This window comes from Sorex fumeus, unplaced genomic scaffold (assembly GCF_029834395.1).
Source record: "Sorex fumeus unplaced genomic scaffold, SorFum_2.1 ptg000003l, whole genome shotgun sequence".
In the NCBI taxonomy this organism is placed as follows: Eukaryota; Metazoa; Chordata; class Mammalia; order Eulipotyphla; family Soricidae; genus Sorex; species Sorex fumeus.
The window spans coordinates 43,876,552-43,901,498 of record NW_026606060.1 but is presented as its reverse complement, the minus strand read 5'-3'; the positions used below and the strand labels follow the sequence as shown (position 1 = coordinate 43,901,498).

The following is a 24,947-nucleotide window of genomic DNA, read 5'->3' as shown; positions in this document are numbered from 1 at the left end:
AAGACCTTAGAAAAGGATCAACAGAAAGAGCTTAAATCAGGCCGAAGGAAAGAGATCATAAAACTAAGAGCAGAAATCAACGACATGGAAAACAAAGAAACAATCCGAAAGATCAATGAAACCAAGAGCTGGTTCTTCGAGAAAATAAATAAGACAGATAAACCACTAGCAACACTCACAAAGAAACAGAGAGAGAGAGAACCCTAATAAATCGAATCAGAAATAAGAATGGGGATATCACAACAGAAACTAAAGAAATTCAAGAGATCATCAGAGACTACTTTGAAAGTCTGTATGCCATAAAACAAGAGAACCTAGAAGAAATGGATAAATTCCTGGATTCCTATCATCTCCCAAAGCTGAATCAAGAAGATCTAGAGTACCTGAATAGATCTATTCACATCAAGGAAATTGAAACTATAATCAAAAGTCTTCCCAAAAAGAAAAGCCCAGGTCCAGATGGATTTACTAGCAAATTTTTCCAAACATTTAAAGAGGACTTATTGCCAGTTCTTTTCAAGCTTTTCCAGGAAATTGAAAAAAAAGAAACTCTCCCAAACATTTTCTATGAAGCCCATATTTCTCTAATACCAAAAGGAAACAAAGACACCACAAGAAAAGAAAACTACAGGTCGATATCCCTGATGAACACGGATGCGAAGATTCTCAACAAAATACTAGCCAATAGAATTCAACAACTCATCAAAAAGATCATACATCATGACCAAGCGGGATTCATCCCAGGGATGCAAGGATGGTTCAACGTTCGGATATCAATCAACATAATCCATCATATCAACAAATGAAAAGATAAAAATCCTATGATCATATCAATAGATGCAGAGAAAGCATTTGACAAGATCCACCACCCATTCATGATGAAAACCCTTGCCAAAATGGGGATAGAGAGGACTTTCCTCAATATAGTTAAAGCCATCTTCCACAAACCTACAGCAAACATCATCTTCAACAGGGAAAAACTGAGAGCCTTTCCCCTAAGGTCAGGGACAAGACAAGGATGCCCACTCTCTCCACTACTGTTCAATATAGTACTGGAAGTACTTGCAATAGCGACTAGGCAAGAAAAAGATATTAAGGGCATCCAGATAGGGAAAGAAGAAATTAAGCTCTCACTATTCGCAGATGATATGATACTATACTTAGAGAACCCTAACACCTCTATCAAGAAACTCCTATAAACAATAGGCTTGTATAGTAAAGTGGCAGGCTATAAAATCAATACCCAAAAATCCACGGCTTTCCTATATGCAAATAGTGAAAGAGAAGAAAGTGACACGAAGAAAACAATCCCATTCACAATTGTGCCCCAGAAAATCAAGTACCTGGGAATCAGCATAACTAAGGAAGTAAAGGACCTGTACAAAGAAAACTACAAAATGCTACTTCAGGAAATAAAAGAGGACACGAGGAAATGGAAAAATATTCCCTGTTCATGGATGGGGAGAATCAACATTGTCAAAATGGCAATACTTCCCAAAGCACTGTACAAATTCAATGCAATCCCTATAAGGATACCCATGACATTCTTCAAAGAAATGGAGCAAACACTCCTGAAATTTATATGGAATAATAAGGCCCCAAGAATAGCTAAAGCAATTCTTGGGAAAAAGAAAATGGGAGGAATCGACCTACCTAACTTCAAGCTCTACTACAAAGCAGTAATAATTAAAACAGCATGGTACTGGAACAAAGGCAGACCTGCAGACCAATGGAACAGAGTTGAATATACTGACATCTCCTCCCAAATATATAATCATCTAATCTTCGATAAGGGGGCAAGAAAAGTGAAATGGATCAGGGAAAGCCTCTTTAATAAATTGTGCTGGCAAAACTGGACGGCTACATGCAAAAAAGTGGGCTCAGATCTCTGCCTAACGCCATGCACAAAAGTAAGATCAAAATGGTTTTATGACCTCAATATCAGACCGGAATCCATAATGTTTATTGAAGACAAAGTTGGTAAAACTCTCCATGATATTGAAGCTAATGGTAACTTCAAAGATGTCACGCCACTGGCCGAGCAAGTGAAAACAGAGATAGATAAATGGGACTATCTTAAACTAAGAAGCTTCTGCACCTCAAAAGAAACAGTGACCAAAATACAAAGACAGCCTACAGAATGGGAAAGGATATTCACCAAATACACATCCGACACGGGGTTAATATCAAGGATATACAAGGTACTGGTTGAACTCCACAAGAAGAAATCACCCAACCCCATCAAAAAATGGGGCAAGGAAATGAACAGAAACTTTCACAAAGAAGAAATCCGAATGGCAAAAAGGCACACGAGAAAATGCTCTACATCACTAATCATCAGAGAGATGCAGATCAAAACAACAATGAGATATCATTTCACACCACAGAGACTGGCCCACATCCACAAGAACAAAAGCAACCGGTGCTGGCGCAAATGTGGCCAGAAAGGGACCCTCCTTCACTGCTGGTAGGAATGCCGGCTGGTCCAACCCTTTTGGAAAACAGTATGGACAATTCTCAAAAAATTAGAATTTGATCTCCCATTTGACCCAGCTATAGCACTCCTGGGAATACATCCCAGAGAGGCAAAAAGGTATAGTCGAAGTGACATCTACAATTGTTTGTTCATTGCAGCACTCTTTACAATAGCCAGAATCTGGAAAAATCCTGAGTGCCTGAGAACAGATGACTGGTTAAAGAAACTTTGGTACATTTACACAATGGAGTACTATGTAGCTGTTAGAAAAGATGAAGTTATGAAATTTACATACAAGTGGTACTACATGGAAAGTATCATGTTAAGTGAAATGAGTCAGAAAGAGTGGGATAGACACAGAAAGATTGCATTCATCTGGGGAACATAAAGCAACAAAACGGGAGACTAACACCCAGGAATGGCTGAGATTAGTACCAGGAATTTTGCTCCATGACTTGAAGGCCAGCCACACGTGCTAGGTGAAAAGGAAGCTCAGATAGAGAAGAGAGCACCAAATAAAGGGTGTTGTGAGGACCCTCCCAGGGTGGGAGAAGCATGCTAAAAGTAGTCTATAGACCAAACATGATTGCCACTCAATGCCTCTCTTGCAAAACACAGTACCCAAAAGAAGAGAGAGAAAACAAGGGGGAATGCCCTGCGACAGAGGCAGGGTGGGATGGGGGGGATGGGGGGTGGGAGGGATGCTGGGACCCGTGGTGGTGGAGGATGAGCACTGGTGGAGGGATGGGTACTTGATCATTGTATAACTGAAACCCAAGCACAAAAATTTATAAGTCTATAACTGTACCTCATGGTGTTTCACTAATAAAAAAAAAATTTTTTTTTAAAATGTGCCTTTGTTCAACTGAGCACAGAATGTCTGTGTTTGGGAACTCAAATTTTTCTTTTTTGGGGGGGAACTCAAATTTTTCTATGCTCTGAGTACAGACACAAATATCCACAGAAGAGCCACAGTACTGAATTTTGGAGTGCAAATAAATTTTAGCAGAAATATATATTAGTGTATATAAAATCTGTGATTAACGAGAACCAACTCTATTTAAAACTTAGTTATGGTCATTTAACCAGTAGCACAGTAGTGCTGTCCTCCCATTATTCATCGGTTTTTGTTCAAACAGGCACCAGTAACATCTCACAACAGATTGTGAGACTGTTTGACAGGCACTTTTTGTCAGATTGTGTTATTGTTTTTGGCATATCGAATAAGTCACAGGTAGCTTGCCAGGCTTTGCCGTATGGGCAAGATACTCTTGGTAGCTTGCCGGGCTCTCCGAGAGGGGCAGAGGAATCAAACCCAGGTCGGCTGCATGCAAGGCAAACACCCTCCCCGCTGTGCTATTGCTCCAGTCCACTTAACCAGTAACAGGAAAATAATGAGATATTATAATGGTTAATCAATAGCAAAGAGGCTCTAAAAATGTATGTATACAGAGCTGTAAATAACACACAAGTGCAGAACCAGGAAAATCATTTAGTAGAAGGGTTAACAATATAATCTTTATTTTATTAGTTGCAAGATGTTTGTAAATTGTTTACTATCTAAACTTCTATTTTCTCAAGTTCAGCATAACATAGTTGAAAAAATGATTAATACTTCTATCAAAGACCTGTGAGAATTAAATGATCATGCAAAGTGCCTGTCAAGTGGTAAATACTAAATAAATGATAGCCATTTTTGTTGCTGTTACTGTCACTATTAAGAAATGATAAACTGGGCAGGGAATACTCAAACCCCACCAAATAATAAATCATATTGTCTGCAAAGGCTTGATCAGGTTAAGTCTGACATCTTTGGGGTGTCTCCTTTTCTTTTAAGAAATAACCTTCCCCACTATGGCTCTGGCCACACTCACACAAGATAAACTGCCCAATTTCCCCAAAGCCACCTCAACCCTGGGACCAGGCATTCTGGTCACTGATTGGCTATGACATGAAAATTGTCTAAACTTACCTTTATTGCACAAAGTATCACATCATCTTTTGGCTTTGTAAGCTGTAAAGCTGAACTTCCTTCTTCTTTTATAATTAACTCTACAAAGAAAAATTTGGCAAAACTAAGGATATCAGTGGTTTAGGGAATTTCAGTTTATTACTAGTTGTGAAACCATGTTTTTATTATCATTTGGGAAATGACAACAGTGTTAAAATTTATGGTATTGAGATACAAATTTACTACAATCCACCACCACCAAAGGGCCCATGACACTTTTCCTTTGTCCATAACTTACTTCTAATTTGTTCTTTTTTTTGTCCCCTAGATTCCTCCACTGTTGGGTAATTGGTTCTGTATTCCAATGACAAAATTATTATTCAGTGTTATGATTTTTAAATCCACAATAATAAGTCAGAAACACTGTTTTCTCAACATAAACAAAAATAATCACATATCAGAAAACTAAGGCTGCTTCTTACAACAAATCAGTTATTCCTTGATAGGTTTTTTAATGATTAGTGATGCTATTATTGGTAGTAATTGGGGCTGAAGTGATAGTACAGCAGGTAGGGCACATGCCTTGAATACAACTGATACAGGTTCAATATCCTATACCCCATATCATCCCCAAGCCATGCCAGGAATGATACCTGAGTACAGAGCCAGGAGTCAGCCCTGAGCAACAGGCCAGCATTGACAAAGAAGTTGAAAAGTCAAAGAGATATCAAGAAGGGAAGAAAATGTAAGGTATTTAATGAAGAAAGACTGGAAGAATAATCTCTAAATTATAGAATCTCAGAAGGTGAAGAAAAAAAGGAAAGGGGAAGAAAGAGTGATGGAAGAGATAATAACTAAAAACTTCCCCACTCTTGACAGGGAGACAGCTGTGTAGATCCAAGAGGCCAAAAAAGTACCAAGCAAAACAGACCCAATCAGAACAACACCAAGACACATAATAATCAAACTGGAAAAAAACAAGAGAGACAAACTTCTTAAAGCAGCAACAGAGAAGAAAAACTTTAAATATAAGGGAAATAAAGAGAATCACAAGAGATCTCTCATATGAAATGGTGTAGGTGAGAAAAGAGTGGAATGACATATTCAAATTATCAAATGAAAGAAACTTTCAACCTAGGGTCCACTATCCAGGAAAGCTCTCATTTAGATGGGAGGGAGAGATAAAGACATTCTCAGATAAACAAGAGCTGGTAACATTTGTGATAACCAAACCAACCCTGAACAAATAACCAATTGTAGAAGCCACAACCTTACATAGTAAAATGGCAACACAGCCCTTTATATTAATATACAATCCCTGAATATCAATACACTAAACTCTCCCATCAAAAGGCACAGAGCAGTGGCCTGGATCCAGAAATAAAATCTATCCACTTGCTGTTTACAGGAAATGCATTTAGAATCACAGGATAGACACAGGACCATAGTGAAAGAATGGGACACAATTACACAGGCCAATTGAAGACAAAAAAAATCTGGGACAATGATACTTATATCAAACCAAATTGCATTCAATTTAAAGAAAGTAGTTAGTGACAGGGATGGGCATTACTTATTAATCAAGAGAACAACAGACCAAGAAATACTAACTCTCATCAACTTATACGCACTAAATGTTGGGTCAGAAAAGTATAGAGAAAAACGTAGATGAAAACATAACAGTAGTGGGAGACTTCAAAAGCCCAGTATCACCACTGGGTAGATCCATTAGACAGGATATTAGTATAGATACAACAGTCATAATGAGGAACTGGAAGAGCAGGACTAATGAATTTCTACAGAGCTTTCCATCCTCCAAAAGCCAAATACATCTTCTCTAGTGCATATAGCACATTCTCCAGGATAGATCACATTTCAGAACATAAGTCTAACTTACATAAATTCACAAACATAAAAATCATACTAAGCATCCTATCAGACAACAATGCCATGAAAATAAAAATTACAATAAAAAGAAGAAGAGGATAAACTCTAACTCTAGAGACTGAATACCATGCTACTACATAGCAGCTATAGCAAAGAGAAAATCAAGGAAGAAATGAAAAGATTCCTTGAAACTAATCACAATGAAAAAACAAGTTACCAAAATCTATGAGACACAGCAAATGCAGTACTTCGAAGGGAAACTCATAGCAACACAGGCCTACATAAGAAAAGAAGAAAAAGATTAAATCAACAACCTAAATGCACACTTAAATGTCTGGAGAACCATTACAAAATAAATCTAAAGACTAGTAGAAGTAGAGAAATAATAAAATCCAAAACAGAAATCAACAATAAACAAACCAAGAAAGCAATACAAAGAATCAATGAAACCAGAAGCTGATTCTTTGAAAGAAAAAACAAAATAGACAAATCATTGGGTAGACTCATGGGGAAAAAAAGGGAAAGTGCTCAAACAAATTTATCAGAAATAAAAGGGGAGAGATTACAACAGACCCCCCAGAAATCCAATGCATCATGAGAATGTACTATAAACAACTCTTCTCTGTTAAGCTGGAGAACCTGTCACTGTCACTGTCCTCCTGTTGTTCATCGATTTTATCGAGCGGGCCCAGTAATGTCTCCATCATGAGACTTTGTTGTTACTGTGTTTGACATATCGAATACGTCGCGGGTTGCTTGCCAGGCTCTGCCATGCGGGCAAGATACTCTCAGTAGCTTGCCGGGCTCTCTGAGAGGGGCGGAGGAATCGAACTCGGGTCGGCCATGTTGGCTGCTTGCAAGGCAAGCGCCCTACCGGCTGTGCTATAGCTCCAGCCCAGCTGGAAAACCTAGAAAAAACTAAAAGATTCCTAGAAAATTGTAATTTCCCAAAACTGAATGAGGAGGAAGTCAAAAGCATGAAAATCAATAATAAGCAATTCTTCAATGATACGATGCTATTTGCAAAGTCTACAGAATCAAAACTAAACAAATGGGACTACATCAAACTTAAAAAGTTTCTGTATGACAAAAGAAACATGGGTTAAAACAAAACAAGATCAGTTGGAGAAAATAATCCCACTCAACACATCAGAAAAAGTATCAATATCAGGATCTATAAATTATTCACAAGATCAAAAAAAATCTAAAACTCCCATCAAAAAATGGGGAGAGAAAATGAACAGATACTTCTCTGAGGAATACCAATAGATGGTCAACAGGCATGTGAAAAATTGCTCATCACTCATTATCAGGGAAATCCAAATCAAGATGACAATGATATATCATCTTACATCAATGAGAATGACACATATCAAAAATACTGAGGGGGTATGATGCCACCAGCAGGTCAATCTGTACCTGTGAGGTGAGTGCATCAGCAGCCTGATGGCGCCTTCAGACTTCCAGATACCCCAAAATTGCTGCTGCGCCTTTGGTCAAATCCCAAAAACTGAGGGCAAAGTTTACCAAGAAAGTAAATGACCAAAAGTTAGGTATGTGGGAGACACACCCACAAACCACCTCTGGCTCAGCTATATAATTGGAGGCATGGCCTCTCTGGTTCCTGATTGAACTGCTTAATGGCCATGATCCCAGTGACTCAGAAACAAATCTCGAAACCCAGCAGCTTTGGGCAGAAATGTGTCCGGTCCCTGCAGTAGATTACCAGTGCTGGGCTAACCCAGGTGGGAATAGGTTTTGTGCCTTAGCCTGTTCCCCCTGGCGGCCCAGTGGCCGCCATCCTCCAGGGGCCACTGGACAGTCAGGTTTGGGCCTGCAGTGACGAGACATTTTGGGCCTCACAGGATGGGGGTGGAGCCGGTCCTGTCCTCCCCACCCCAATGATACCCCAAGTCATTGCCCACGAACGGCCTCTCTGGCTCCTGATCAAGCTGCTTAACGGCCATGATCCCAGAGATTCAGAAACAAATCTCGAAACATAGCAGTTTTTGCAGAAATGTGTCCAGACCACATAGTAGGTTACTGTCGCTGGGCCACCCCAGGGGGGAAAGGGTGTTGTCACACTGCCTGCTCCCCTTTGGTGGCTCATTGGCCGTCATCCTCCAGAGGCCATTGGGCAGTCAGGCAGTGACGAAACTCGTTGGGCCTCACAGGATGGGGGTGGAGCCGATCCTGTCCTCCCCGTCCCAAGGAGACCCCAAGTCATCGACAACAAACGGCCTTTCTGGCTCTTGATCAAGCTGCTTAATGGCCATGATCCCAGAGACTCAAACAAATCCCAAAATCCAGCAGCTTTTGGCAGAAATGCGTCCGGAACCCGCAGTAGGTTACTGTCACCGGGCCACCCCAGGGGGGAAAGGGTGTTGTCCCTCGGCCTTCTTCCCCTAGGTGGCTCGGTGGCCGCCATCCTCCAGAGGCCATTGTACAGTCAGGTTTGGGCCCGCAGTGACAAGACATTTAGGGCCTCATGGGATGGGGATGGAGCCGGTCCTGTCCTCCCCAGCCCAATGAGACCCCAAGTCATCACCCATGAATGGCCTTTCTGGCTCCTGATCAAGCTGCTTAACGGCCATGATCCCAGAGACTCAGGAGCAAATCTTGGAATCCAGCAGGTTTTGGCAGAAATCCCTCCAGATTTAATTGTTAAAATTTTGGAATTTCAAAATCGCACGGCCACTACTGCAGCCATGCGACATCATATGTTATTCATAACCAGCAATAGAGAGCAAATTGTCCACTGTTGCATTTTCAGCAGATCTGAGTGTTGGGGTAAAATCTCAAATAATAATGGTGGGTCTGGTATCAAAATATTGAATGTTATTAGAGAGAGAGAGAGTAATGTGGAAATCATCTGCCCCAAAGGTAAGGGGAGGGTGTGGGATGGGGGTATACTGGGGTTTCTGGTGGTGGAGAATAGGCACTGGTGAAGGTACGGGTGTTTCATTGTGTAACCGAGACTTAAACCCAAAAGCTTTGTAACTGCTCTCACAGTGATTCAATAAATAAAATTATAAAAAATGAAAAAAAAGTAAAGTGGAGTTCATGCACAATTCAATCAGCTAATCAGTGGCTAAATAAATAGCAGTACTTCTACATTAAAAAAAAAAAAGAAAAAAATACTGGTCACAATCTCTGTTGGCGGGCATGTGGTGAAAAGGGAACCCTCATCCAATGCTGGTGGGATTGTTGTCTGGTACAACTCCTATGGAAATCAGTATGGAGAGTACTCAGTAAACTCAGAATTGAGTTTCCATATCACCCAGCAATTCCACTTTTGTGTATCTATCCCCAGGACAGAAAAAAAATATTCTTTCAAAAGAACATGTGCACATCATTATTCATTGCAGCACTGAGTACAATAGCTAAGATTTGGGATTAATTTAGATGTCCAACAATAGATAACTGGAAATGAAGATGTTGTGTGTATATACATATATACATACACACAGCATATATATGTGTGTGTACATATGTGTATATATGTACACAATGGAATACTGTAATGCTGTAAGATATGATGACTGATGACATCATGCAATTAAAACAACATGGATGGAATCGGAAGATATCATATTAAATGAAGTCAGAAGGATAAACACAGGATGCTATGACTTTTATGTGGTATTTAGTTTAGATGGATGAGAGAATGCAATGTTTTAAAGTGGGGGGATGCTAAGATCAACATCGGTCCTAGAGTACAGAGAGGAGAAGAAAAGAATAAAGAGAAGGGGAAGAAGAGACAGATGAGAAGCAAAAGTGCCAGATCACGGGATTCAGGTACAAAGGTGCAAAGGAATGATAAGGAATGATAGAGCCAAATATCCAAACCCAGAATCAACAACACTGAAATCAAGAGACTCAAAATTTAACAATCCAACTTTCAAAGGTGCCTGTGGATCAAAACCACAATGAGATACCATCTCACACCTCAGAGACTGGCCCACATCCAAAAGAACAAAAGCAACCGATGCTGGCAGGGATGTGGCAAGAAGGGGACACTCCTTCACTGTTGGTGGGAATGCCGACTGGTTCAGCCCTTTTGGAAAACAGTATGGACGATTCTCAAAAAATTAGAAATTGAGCTCCCATTTGACCCAGCAATACCACTCCTGGGAATATATCCCAGAGAGGAAAAAATGTATAGTCGAAGTGACCTCTGCACTTGTTTGTTCACTGCAGCACTCTTTACAATAGCCAGAATCTGGAAAAAACCTGAGTGCCCAAGAACAGATGACTAGTTAAAGAAACTTTGGTACATCTACACAATGGAGTACTATGTAGCTGTTAGGAAATATGAAGTCATGAAATTTACATACAAGTGGTACTACATGGAAAGTATCATGCTAAGCGAAATGAGTCAGAAAGAGAGGGAAAGACATAAAAAAATCGCATTCATCTAGGGGACATAAAGTAACAAAATAGGAGATTAATATCCAAGAATAGCCAAGATCAGAGCCAGGAGGATTACTCCATGGCTTACAGGCCAGCCAGGCATTCCAGGGGAAAGGGCAGCTCAGATAGAGAAGGGAGCACCAAATAAAGGGTGTTTGGAGGATCCTCCCAGGATGGGAGATGCATGTTAAAAGTGGGCTATGGACCGAACATGATTGCCACTCAATGTCTCTTTTACAGACCACAACACCCAAAAGAAGAGAGAGAACAAAAGGGAATGCCCTGCCACAGAGGCAGGGTGGGATGGGGAGGATGGGATACATGGTAGTGGGAGGGATACTGGGATACATGGTGGTGGAAAATGGGCACTTGTGGAGAAATGGGTATTTGATCATTGTATAATCAAAAACCAAGCACAAAAATTTGTACCTCAAATTTGCATGCTTCTCCTGTTAATAAATGCCATTAAAAACACTTCAAATCAACAAAACTGTACCTCATTAGTGAAACACTAATAAAAATATTTAAAAAAGGGTGTTTGTGAAGAGGATAAGCTGGAGGTGTAGGGGGTGGAGAGGGATATGTGAGGAACCCTGGGAACATTGGTGAAGAGAAGTTGACACTGGTGGTGGAATCAGTGCTGCAATATTTTATGTCTAAAACTCAACTAGGAGTAACTCTGTAAATCACAAGCCTTTAATTAAAAAAAATTAGAAACAAGAGACATTCTTCTAATTGAAATCTAGTTAATTAATGCTACATGTGTAAAAACAATGACTATGAAGGCATATGATATGCCTAAAATGCCTTAGATTAGACATTTAATCTAAGGCATATAATTTAATATCTAATACATTCAAAATCCATATATATACTATGGTTCATAAATTCTATTAATGGGTATTATAAGTCATAGATATGAGTTATTATTATGTAGAAAATAGCGCATAATATATATGCACTATATTAATATGTATCATATCGGATATCATACACTGAAGCACAAAAGTTGATTTGAAGTGTTTTTAATGGTATTTATTAATAGGAGAAGCATGCATATGTAAAAAAAACACAAAATATATTATTGTGAATAAATAAATTCTACCATGTGCAAATAAAAAGTATAAAAGTAATATGTATGTCTATAAACATGTAACTAGATATAATATCACATGCATGTTATTAAGTGAATGTAGAGGAAAATATGAGAAAATATACCGGAGATTGTTCATACAATATCCAAAAATATATACTGAATTATTGGGCATGGTTGGGAAGTAGTTAGAAAAAGGAAAGGGAAAAGAAAGTGAAAAAACTTCACGCCCAACTGAGGCCATGAGCTGGCCCCCACAAGTGGCTCTCCAATACGGCCATGGCACCAGAGACACTTGGAATTAATCCAGAGCCCAGAAGCTTGCAGCAGAAATGTGAATGGACTATGCGTTAAACTCTGACACCATATCCCCCCACCCCGGGAGGGAAAGGGTGTCTGTCTCTTCCACCTTTTACCCCCTGGCAGCACAGTGGCCGTCCCCTCAGAGTGTATTGGAAAGCCAGGTATAAGCCGGCGGTGATGGGGCAACTGCAGCCACATGGGAAGGTGGGCAGAACAGGCTCGTCCTTCATGCCCATGAGCGGCTCTCCGGCACGGCCATGGCACCAGACGCACAAAAACCAATCTCGTAATTATCTGACTCTTGGCAGAAATCCCTCCAGACCTAATTAATAAAGTATCGGCTGCGCGACCTCATAGGGTTTTCATAACCAGCAATAGAAAATAAATTATTTCACAATGCCTTTTCAGCAGTTCTGATTGTTGGGGAAAATTCCAAATAATAATGGTGCATCTTTTGTTGAAATAATGAATGTAGGGGCTGGAAAGATAGCACAGTGGGTATGGTGTTTGCCTTGCACGTGGCCGACCTAGGTTCAATTCCCAGCATCCCATATGTTCCCCTGAGCACTGCTAGGAGTAACTCCTGAGTGCAGAGCCAGGAGTAACCCCTGTGCATCGCCGGGTGTGACCGCCCCCCCAAAAAAAAGAAATAATGAATGTATTCAAAGTAAAGAGAGAAGTAGAAATCACCTGCCTCACAGGCATCGGGAGGGGTGTGAGGGGGGTATATTGGGGTTCTTGGTAGTGAAAAATAATTACTGGTGAGGGGAGGGGTGTTTAATCATTGTATGACTGAGACTTAAATCTGAAAGCTTTGTAACTTTTCTCACAGTGATTCAATAAATAAATTTTTTAAAAAATGTCACCTCACACCAATGAGAATGGCATATATAAAAAGCATTGTAAATAACTAGTGTTGGTGGGGATGTGATGAGATAAGAGCTTCAATTATTTTGGGTGGGAATATTGTCTGTCTCTTCCTCTATGGAAAGCAGTACAAAGAGTTCTTTAGAAAGTGAAAATAGGGATATAAAGTCCTGTATAGACTGGGATCATTGTTGGTGGAGAATGGGCACTGGTGGATGGATGGATACTCAAACACTGTACAGCTGAAACCCAAGCATGAAAGTTTTTAAGTCTACAACTGTACCTCATGGTGTTTCACTAAAAGAAAGAAAGAAAGAAAGAAAGAAAGAAAGAAAGAAAGAAAGAAAAGAGAATTCCCCCCCGCAAAAAAAAAAAGTGAAAAAAAGAAGGAAACATAAAATATTACCTTTCAAGCTCAGTGTATTTATTTTGTACTTCTCAGGATTCGGTGGACTTTTTGCTATACATTCTGGGATACAGTTTATTGTTGCAGCCAAATTTATTAAAAAGTATGCCTTGACAAAAGAATACTTATTTAAGAGATGTTGTTGGCCAATGGTAGTCAGAATTGGAGGCATGCCTTTATTTATTAATTCATCAAGTGCCTAAAAATTGGGGAAAGAGGGAAGACAAATTAGAAAATATCATTTTTAGTCTTTATTAACTTCAGTTCTCTTCCCCTTTCCCCATTTGGTATTGTTGGAAAATGCAGAGATAGACCCAAGGTACCATAATTAGCAGTTCTATTCAGAGAGACACATACTGTCAGGACAATCTTAGAAGTTCCACAGCACTTTTGCTATTCCCCACCAATCTGTGACATGTGCCTCATGTGGTATGTCCTGCACCATAACAAAAGAGTCTGAAGAAGACACCTCATCAAGACAGGGAAGGGTGAAAGTTGACAGCAATGCACATGCTCTGCTTCAGGCATGATGACACGAGAGCTACCAGTCAGGAGTTGTGGAAGAGTAAGCTGACTGGCAAGCTACCTACCCAGTTCAGACTCTGCACTCACTGCATCCACTGTGACTGCAGTCACTGGCATCCTCCTTGGAGGGAAACCCTCAACTTCCTGCCTTCTCTCTCTCATACATACATATTTCCTGGGCAAAAGCATCATCCTGGTGTAGCCCAATTCTGAACCTCCATGGTGCATGTTTGCTCAAACTGAAGAAGGCCGGAGAAATACCTAATCGTGAAAGTGGTTCCACATTATATTCCTGACCAAACACGCGGTGTTGCCTGGTTATCAACCCACATTTTCCCGGTCTATTTACTCTCCCTCTTCCCTAGACAACTGCATCATGCTCTTCTCTTCTCATTTCTAAATTCTCACCCTTCTCCCTGAGGCTCTCTCCAGCAAATGGCCTTTCATTCTCTACTTAGCAGGGGAAACTGAAGCTGGTAGGAACTAGTGTACCACAGCCCCATAGTTCACTCTCCCCGACTGCCCAAGTACCTGCCACACTATTCTGCTTCCCCTCAGCTACCAAAGAATGATCGCCTGCGTGGTGCTGGTCCTGACCTCCCTGAGTTTACTCACACTTTCCCTACTACATCATAAAAGGTTCATTTCTAAGGCTGGGTAGGGCGCTTATTTTGCATGCGACAAACCCAGGCTCAGTGCTCTGCACCCCATGTGATCCCCTGAGCCCCACCAGGAGTAATAACTGAGCACCCTGGTTGTGAGCTCCCTTCCCCCCAAAAGTTCCATTTCTACCAAAATATTCCCATCAGCACACAGGTTGTCAAAATTCCCATTTCTCTCCTTTTACTTGCTTCTACTCCATCCTAACATTGAAACCCTTTGCTCAAGGTCACCACTGGCCTGTGCTTGGCTATCTCTGATGTTCAATTTTCAATCCTAACATGCCTTGTAACTGTTAATCTAAGACACCATTATTTCAGATGCCAATTAAACTGTCATATTCCCTCAACTATAAGGCGATGCACATCTCTTAATGCAGAGATCTTAAGACTTGGGAAATTATGATACTTCAATCATCAGGAAAAAAACTGACACTATTAATCACTCCCCTTTCTGCAAATGTTTCTTCCATTGGCTTTTAAGCCACCACATTCCCCTGGTGATTGTCCAACCCTATCAGTCACTCTGTTTAAATCATTTTTTGCTGGTTCCTCGTCTGTTTTCTGCTATTCCCATTAATAATAAGTGAAGTGACCATGGATTGGTTTCACTCACTCCCCTTAAATGACCTTAATTTGGTCCACATTTTCATTTCATCAAAATGCTGATGAAATTCCAAGTTATTCTCTTTAGCTCCACCTTTTCCTGCACTCAAGTCTCAGAATCAACTTCTAATTCCTCTACTTGGATGTCAAATCCCCCTCTCAAGTTAGGCATGTTCATGTATTCCTGTTCTACAAGTATGCCTGTGGATACATGTACATGCATGCATGCTTTCACACGCATACACACACACACACACACAAATATAAGTTCTACATGGATTGGGAATTTCCCTTTATCACTGGTTGACTGGGATAGTATCTGGCACTTGGGAGGTTCTACAGCTTGTCTTATGTGATCAGGTTGTATTTCTGCTTCAAATCAGCAGTGGCTTCCCTTTTGTTCAGAGAAAGAGCGGAAGTTACAAAAATACCTATTACAGCCCTTCTAAATCCCATCCCCTAGTATCTCTGACTTTACTGTCTACTACTGTCCTATCACCTTCCATATATCTCCGGTCACACTAGCCAAGACATTTCCCACCCAGGGCCTTTGTATTCATTGTTCTCTCTCCTACCATGTATTTCCTCCATCTTTGAGTCTTCACCTGGCTTTGGTCTGTTCACTGACCATCTCAATGAGGAATAATAGGATAACCTTGTTTAAAGACAACCCCAATCCAGTTCCATGTTCCAAATCCTCACTGCAAGCTGCTGGGTTTCTGTTCTCTTCCAGTATGTTCACCTTCTATCATGCTGTGTAATTATATATTATGGTATCACTGGCCTCAACACTAAACTATAAGCATCCTATGGAGTTGGAGTCTTTCTACTTCATTGACAGAGTAACGTATTTATTCAAATCATCAGGCCAATGCCTTGTACACAATAGGCTTTTCTTAGATATTTGTTGAATTAAAAGAAAAGGCAGGTTCTAGAAAAGCAGAGAAGTATTTGTCTTTTTGTTTGGGAGAGGAATGAAATGAACAGTAACAGAAAAGAAGGAAGATCACATTTAATAATAGGTGGATATATTACTATCCAAACCATGGGAGACAGATGAGTTGGTTGTACTTAACCTCTAAGAGAGATGGAAATCAATGCATCTCAGAAAATCCCAGCAGGGGGCAGTATTGAGCCCATCAGGTAACCTCTGATTATTCTAGGAAAATGGCTGATATTCCCCATGGAAAAAAGAAACTGACATGGCTGGGGGATGGGTTGATGGAGAACTCCTTTTTTTTTTTCTCCATAGCAAACATTAATTTAATGAGCCTTGACAATTACACACAAACACTTGAGGATCAAAAATGATTAATTAGTAATACTATTTAACATTCCTTTTTCTCTCCCTCTCTATACAGGAAATGGAAAGTGTAACCTAAAGAGAATTAAGCAGTCCAAAGGTTCTGTTTTAATTAGTTAGCTAATAGAAATTGATTTCTATTATACTGCCAGTCTCTTTTTGTTTAAAAAGTAACGATCAGACAGACCTCCCTTTTATATTCTAAAATCACTCCTTAAAAGAGGTGTACTCAGGATTCCTTAGCATTTGTATCTAGAAAAATAAATAAATACTCTTAAACAGCCCAAGGTCTCAGAATACTGAAATGAAATATGAATACGCATTTGTGTTCCCATTACTTGTTCTTTCACTCCAGGCTTATAAATTAAAACAAAGTTTAGGGCAAAAACAATGATTCATTTGAATCATAATTAAAAGTGAAGTTTGTGGAATGAAATGAGCAATAATAGAAAAGCAATAAGATTACATTTAATAAAAGGTGGATATATCCCTATCCAAACTATAGAAGACAGAAATAAAGCAATTTTGAGAAACTGTCTCTCAAAATGATTTAATAAAAATAAATACCTTACATAATGAAACAGAATGCTATTTCCTGGTATTAAAAAACAACAACAAAGGGGTTAGAGAGAGAGGATGGATGGCATGTAGGGAGCTTGTTCTGCATGTGGTCAACCACAGTTTCATCCTTGGCACTAAATAGGAACCTTGCCAGAAGTGATTCTGAGCTCTGCCAACTAATGGCCTAAAATAATTTTTTAAAATAATCATCATGACAACAAAGGGCGAGGAGATGGTTCAAAGAGCAGGAGCTGTGATCTATATAGAAAGCCCAGATTTAGATTTATCTGGTAATCCCACTATTCTACAAGTACCACCAAGAGTGACCACGTGACCACCAAGTATAGAGCAAGGGGTAACTCCTCAGTACTGCTGAGTTAGGCCCAGAAACAAAAAATAATAACAATCATAGTAGGTCTGTGTGTTTCTATGCGCTGTCACTGGTTAAGTGAATCTGTTCCCAATGCCAGGTGAGATCCCTAACAGTAGTTTTGTTCCACTCTGCCCTCCAACACTTTCTAGTGGCAATTAACACAAACACGTCTATTCCCATCCTTCATTTCCTGACAAGAAGTGTATTCAAACGGGCAAGCTAGTCCTTAGTTGGTAAAGATTATTTGGAGAAGTTAGAAAATATGAAAATATGAAAATGTCATGTGAAAATCTTTCATACTATAGGCTGAGAGGCAGCTGCACACAAGTGGAAAAAAGGGAAATGATTAAAAATGGGACTGAACAAGTGCAATATTGTAAAAGACACAAAATTCTTCTCTTGAAATCAAGGTCCATATGTAGTTGTCTTCCTAGATCAAGATAAAAATCACAGTTTTCCTAAATTGGTTTTATGAACAAACTTAATACATATGTGCCATTAAGAAATCTAGATCAATTTATGATATGGCTCAAGTGGAGACCAGGTCAATTTGTGTCCAATCCTACCTCTGACCTCAGCATTTTGAGATAAAACCCTATGATAAATTAAAGATTATATTACTGCACTGTCCACTGTCCTCCCCATTGCTCACCAATTTGTTTGAGCGGGCACCAGTAACGTCTCCATTGTGAGACTTGTTGTTACTGTTTTTGGCATATCAAATATGCCATGGGGAGCTTGTCAGGCTTTGCGGTACAAAAGAATATATATTACATAGGAAAAAAATTTAAAGCAGTATTAGATCTATCAAATTTTAAAGTAAGTAAAATTACGTTCAAAATGTTCATACATACTAATGTTTTAAAAAGATCTTTAACCTTACCTGTGCATTTTCTTTATTATAAAGAGATTTTCCTGTATCAAATGATTGAAATACCTGTCAACATAAAAAACATTAAATTAGGAACAAGATCATTTGAGTATCTTTTCAGTAGTTGTAATATTTTTTAATGAAACTCTTTGTGTTTAAAATGTATATATCACTCTAAGTATAAAAGTAACATATTATCTAGTCACAAAATACAAGTATAGGGGCCAGCACAATAGTGCAGTGGGTGGGGCGCTTGCCTTTCACAAGGCCAACCTAGATTGATCCCTAGCACCCCATTGGGTTCCCCAAGCCCACTAGTAGCGATCCCTGAGCACAGAGCCAGTAGTAAACTCTAAATACAATCAGGTGTACCCCATTCCCCCACAAACATTGAAAAAAAATATAGAAAAGAAACGTCTTTAGGTCATTAAAGTTAATATATTGGTGTCTTTACTACCAATTTCTTCTAATGTCTATTTTTGTGTGTGGAGAGAGATATTTTGGGCCAGACCCATCAAAGCTCAGGGGTTACTCCTGGTTTTGCTCTCAGAAATTGGGGGACCATATTGGGTGCCAGGGATCAAACCTGGGTTAGCCACATGCAGCACAAGTCCTCTAGCTGCTATATTCTCTGGCGCCTCAATGTCTTTTATTATATATATTATATATGCATAAAGATGCATATATGTGTATATGCATACACATATATGTAGTCACAAAATACATGAATACACACATATATGTATATGTATTACACACATATAAATACACACATATATATACACATTATACTCCATTTTTACTTTACTTCAAAATTCTTTCCATGTTGCATTATTTACTAACTTTAGTCTAATCCTTATCCATATCCATTCCATAAATATAGCCTAATAAACACCTTCCTTATTTTTATGCATCTAAAAGGATCATTTTTACCCAACCTCCCAACTCAGACCCACTTTAAACAGCACTGGTTAATATTCTTTTTTTCTAATTCAATCACCATGAAATGTAACAAAACTTTCGTGTTGAGTTTCAGTCGTACAGTGTTCCAACACCCATCCCTCCACCAGCTCACATTTCCTGCCACCAGTATCCCTCCTGCCACCCCCACCCCCACTGTCACCCAGCCTGCCTCTATGAAAGGTTCTCTCTCTCTCTCTCTCTCTCTCTCTCTCTCTCTCTCTCTCTCTCTCTCTCTCTCTCTCTCATCTCCCACCTAGAGTGACCCCTTCCAAGCACTGGTTAATATCCTGACTATTTTTCAATGGCTGCATCTGGCTAGGTTTATGGATATACTTGCTGGGTCAAAACAAGAATATATTGAGAGAACTGAACAAAACAAACACAACTTATGCTTCCACCCAAATAAGCAAGTTCACTATACTTTAAATAGCTTTAGTGTCACTTAAAACAGTCTTTGCCAGTTTGAGGGGGGAAACAATTGCATTACTCTTCAGAAAGACTTCTTTTGTGATTCCTTTTTTGTGAGTTTCTGCTGACATGCGTGGCTCCAAATAAAATGCAGCATTAGGAATCTTACGCTTATTTACTTCAGTTGTTGGACTGTCACCTGGAATACATCCTCTTGGTACACAGCCTTTTTGAAAAGGTGCCCATGTACAGAAGTGAAACTGATGCCCCAGCCAGAGCCCCAAGGACACCTGGAAATCACCAGCCACTTCTGTAGACAAGCCACTCTCTCATGGATGGTCTTCTGCCTCCAGTATCTTCAGTTAGATTTCGGAGACAGGAGTGTGAGGAAAAGGCTGGCAACATAGGGAGACTACCATGGTTTGTCATGACCACTCTGAGGGCCCAGCTGTCCACAGCAGAACACTCAGAAATAATACTGGATTCATTTTCCTCATCCTCTATCTCTTTCCTACCTTCTCTCTCATCTGGCCCAATCATACTGCCACTTGCTCCCAAATCCTTGTCTCAAGATCTGCTTTGGACCCAAGTGAATATATCTTGCTCTTAAGAAGAAAGTGTTGGGAGGTGTTTTAATATTTTTCTCTCTCTTTTTTGGAAAATATTCTTTATCCCTTGCAATTCATTGAAAAGTAAGTAACTCAATATAGAGGTAGATGTTTGATGATGTACATGAAGAGAGTTGATAAAGAGACTTTAGGTTTGGTGATGAGAACCGAGTCCCAATATAAGTATAATGTTAAAATACAGGATTTTTAAAAAAGACTTGTGAAAAGTCCAATAGTAATCTATAAGACTTTTTGGGTTACTTCATTTTCAACTAAAATCTAATTCATTAATCCTTTCTTTAAATAACTATTCTGCAATCTAATAACATTGGTCCCTACTTTAATTATAAAACCTGAACGCATTTCCTCTTTTAATTATACTTTTCAAATTCCCAATTGAAGCTGGAAAGCTGCAAATTAACTTTGAGAATGCAAAACGTGAATTCACAATCCACTGGGAGACGATTCCTCTACACTTTTGTCTTATGAAAATGAATTGATAAAAATGAATTTTGGGGTTTTACTTAGAAAGATTAGTTCAGTTTGGTTATTGGTTGGTTGGTTTTGATGAAAGCCAAAGCTTTGGAAAATTCCCCTGTCTCCATCTGTCCAACTAGGTCTTCCTCTCAACTTACTGAACTCCACATGTGGAGGACCCCAAAGTTCAGTCTTCTGTCTCCTACTTCTCTTCATATGTCTCAGTCTCCAGCCATTTCGAGTCCCATAATTCCAAATTTCTCAGCCAACGCTCCCCAGACTTTCTTGCAACCCTAACGTTTGCATTCAATTCCAGATCATGCCCTTTTTGAACCTTTGTGTTCTATATCTCTAGTAGGTAGTCTTTACAAAGGATCTCACCCTTGAGATGTTTTACCCTGTCAAGAGCAGGATTCCCTTTTCCAGTAAAACACACACACACACACACACACACACACACACACACACACACACACATTTTTTTTCACCAATAGCTCACATTGAATTCTCTGGACATGCTCAGATCCCACACTTAATCCGTCACCTAGTACCTTTGGGCTTACCTTCACCACTCACTCACTCCCATACTGTCAAACTGATAGTGGACTTCTCACATTTTATCCACTAAGACCTCTTCTACTTGTTTATCTCCTTTTACCTGTGCTTTTCCACAGTCTATTCCCCAAACAGCAAAGCTGTTCCTCGCACATTTAATTCCCATTACCTCCTTCCTTTGCTCAAATAAACTCCAGCTCCTCACCTCAAGCTGAGGAGGTCCTATATGGTCTATGACGCACTCATGTGCCTCACTTCCCCTCTCCTCCTCTTCCTCTCTAATCCCATGGCAAACTTGGTTTCTTCAACCAGCATGTCCAACCCTACCTCACAGGGATGGACCCTCGTGGCTTTTCCTGTTTGTAAGATTATTACCTCAACTCTTTTCTTCTCCAAGCTCCATTATTACAGATTTTCCCAAACCATCTTGAATTTATAAAGTCCCCCACTATTCTGATCGTTCTACTCAGCTAGACTGTCCCTTATCACCTCATGTGACCTAGAGTGAGAGGTCTCACATTTCTGATCTTTCTCACTGGCCTGTATCATCCAATTCGCTCCTAGGAAGGCAACTACAGCATTTACCTTTTAGAGCTATACCACCAAGTCTTGACTAGTGGCTGAAACTAGTAAGCATATATTTTCAAGTGCATTAAAGTATAATTATAACAAAATTCAAACCATTTAGAAAGAGCTCGGGTTGGAGCGATAGCACAGCGGGTAGGGCGTTCGCCTTACACGCGGCCAACATGGCCGACCCGAGTTCGATTCCTCCGCCCCTCTCGGAGAGCCCGGCAAGCTACCGAGAGTATTCGATATGCCAGACACAGTAACAACAAAGTCTCCAATGGAGACGTTACTGGGCCCGCTCGAGCAAATCGACGATCAACGGGAGGGCCTTTACTTTACTTTTATTTAGAAAGAGAAGCACGAAAATAGTTCAGATTTAACCCTGCTGCCCAGATAAATTACTTGAAGCCACAGAAAAGAAACAAAATTTATGACTGAAATTTAATCAGGGAAGTTTTTAAGTCTGTAACTGTATCTCACGGTGATTCATAAAAAAAAAATTGAAAAAAAAAAAGAAACAAAATTGCCAATGTACCTCTTCCTTACACAATCACCCTTCATCCTCTTCCTTTCTCTTTTCCTTAGCTTTCTCTCTGTGTCTGTCTTTCTCAAAACACACATACTTCCTATAGCCTACTGAACATCTCTCTTAGAAGCTTCTATAAATAACATCATACATACCCTATTGCAATCAATTATAAAGCTGTAGCTGTCATACTGAGAAATAAGCAGGTGTGTTTTAGGAGAAAACACTGAAGCAATGAATATATATTATATATATGTATACGTTATATTATATATATGTATATATATAAAACATTAACATATACACATAATTTTTTAAATATACAACCTCTTTCCCAGTGTCTTTTATATCCTCCAAATTTGAATCCCACTTACACATATTTTCTGTCACTGTCCCTCGTTACATATAAGGTCTCCTCTTAAAACTTACCTCCTTGGTTCTTAACTCCTATTTCTTTGAGTGCTAACCCACAGTAGCCTAAGCACCTCCTTTAGAACAAGGTGACCTAGTGATTTCCAGAACACATGAAAACTGAAATCAAGAAAAAGTTCCTCACTCTGAGTTAAATATAAACTCTGGGATTCATTCTCAAGGATACTTCAATTTTCCAATTTACAAAGACAAATTAAGAAAGTGAGGTAAAATGAATCCCCAAAGCTTAAAGCAATTAAAAAGCCTGAACAAAAATAGACAACTGTTGTCTCCTTACAAAAATGAGAAGAAATTTGAACTACAAAACCTTAAATCTTTTGCGTAAGAAAAATAAATTTAAAATATCCAAATATGACACAGTAGAGATTGTCTTGACTAAGAACATAACCAGAAGATATAAAATTAAACCCCAGAGTCTGAGAGTTCGTAGCTGTTAGATGTGTTTAGGAGGCCAGTGTTTCTCAACCTTTTCCTTATCATAGCCCCATCCAACCTATTTTCTTCCCATGGTCCCCTGTCATATTAGGTTAATGCTCCCAGGCTCATGATACAGTACCCCATTTACATGGTTTTCACCTGTAGCTCCCCACCCTCGGGATAATCTGGGGCCAACAGGGGTCCATATTGTCTCTGGTTGATCAACACCAGACTGAACTATTTAATTATAATAAAGAGCAAAGTACATTATCTTAAGCCAGAAGTTCAATACAAAAATTTATTTCAAAATAGTCTCCTCCCACATGACCCTTCTATCCCTGACAAGGGAATTTTGTAAAAAGTTCAAGGCTGATAGTCATCAGTAGACAAAGAGGTACAAGACACTTGTAAACATATTTCTGTGGAAATACTTCCTAGATTTCAGGAAGGTCATCTCTAAAGGTAAACAAATGACTTTGAATCAACCAACAAGTTTATTTACCTTCACTCTTCCAAAGGGTTTATATCCAGCAGGTATGGAGGAGGGCATATTTTTTCCATAAAAAATATACATCATCTCAGAAAAGGCTTCAGAAAAGAATCTTAAATCTGTAAGAACTTCTATCTTTAAAGGAAAAGAGGGAAATGAGATTTTTTAATTAAACAATTTTACTTACAAAATAAAAATTTTAGAAAACAATCATCATCTTTGTGAGATAGAGAATATGTAGTGTTGGTGATGAATTGTAAATTAATATTCAGCATGCATGGGCGAGTCTAGATTCATGTGTTGTTTTGCAAGCCAGTTTACATATGCAATGAACCAAGAAATTTGGAAACAACTGCAGGCAAATCTTCAAAACAATGGACATTTATCAGATGTGGTTTAACTTTATCACAGACAAATGCTAAGAGGCGTGAAGATGTTAAAAATAAATAGTAATTGAATGAATCTTTTGTTCCCATGGAGAATGATGACTTAAAATTAAAAAAAAAAACCCTGATATTCTCTGAGGAAAGTCAAACATTCCAGGAATCTGTGTCCACATAGTGGACATAGTGTCTCCATAGAGACAGTTCATTTTCTCTCCCATCATGAACAAACATTGTTTTGGAGAAAGACACTTCACACTAGATACTGTGCACATGACTTATTTTAAATATAATCAGGCCATATTTTCCATTAACAAATTATAGGAAGAAAGGTTCCTGTTCAAATTCACTTCTCCGTCATGGGTACTAAGCACCAACTGTAACCAAGTGTTCTTGGAGGTTATTTTGCAGTGAAATATATAAATGTATGTGATACACAATATCTACAATAGAAGAAAGAGGAGGTATTAACAATAGAATGTCTCTTTTCAAGATTGTAGTCAGAAAGGACATCTTTTAGAAGACCACTCTCTGGAGAAAACTTGGGAATGTCAGGGAGAGATGTGAAACTCCAGTGAAGGGACATAAAGTACAAAGGCTAAGTGGTACTTGTGTGTGTGAAAGGAGGTTGGGAGAAGAGCATCCTGTTACGTTTGAGGAACAACATGTGTTTCAGGAGCTTAGGGAGTGAACAAAAGAGGGTTAGAAATAGAAAAAGAACATTTTGTTTACCTCCACATGTCTCTCCTTCTTACTCTCACTAATGTTAAGATTAATGAGAACTCACTTTACTTCCTACAGAAGTCTCCTCACATTCCACAATC

General features: G+C 39.3%; 1 protein-coding gene across 1 annotated transcript in view; it reads right to left on the bottom strand.

Moving 5' to 3' along the window:
- Positions 1 to 24,947, bottom strand: part of CFAP54 (cilia and flagella associated protein 54) — a 363,910-nt gene that overhangs the window by 124,751 nt on the left and 214,212 nt on the right. Inside the window, exons 49-52 of the mRNA XM_056119478.1 lie at positions 23,753 to 23,875; positions 18,307 to 18,360; positions 13,397 to 13,595; positions 4,449 to 4,528 (exon numbers count right to left, since the gene is read on the bottom strand). Of these exons, the coding sequence (XP_055975453.1) occupies positions 4,449 to 4,528; positions 13,397 to 13,595; positions 18,307 to 18,360; positions 23,753 to 23,875 (456 nt within the window). The remainder of the gene's footprint in view (positions 1 to 4,448; positions 4,529 to 13,396; positions 13,596 to 18,306; positions 18,361 to 23,752; positions 23,876 to 24,947) is intronic.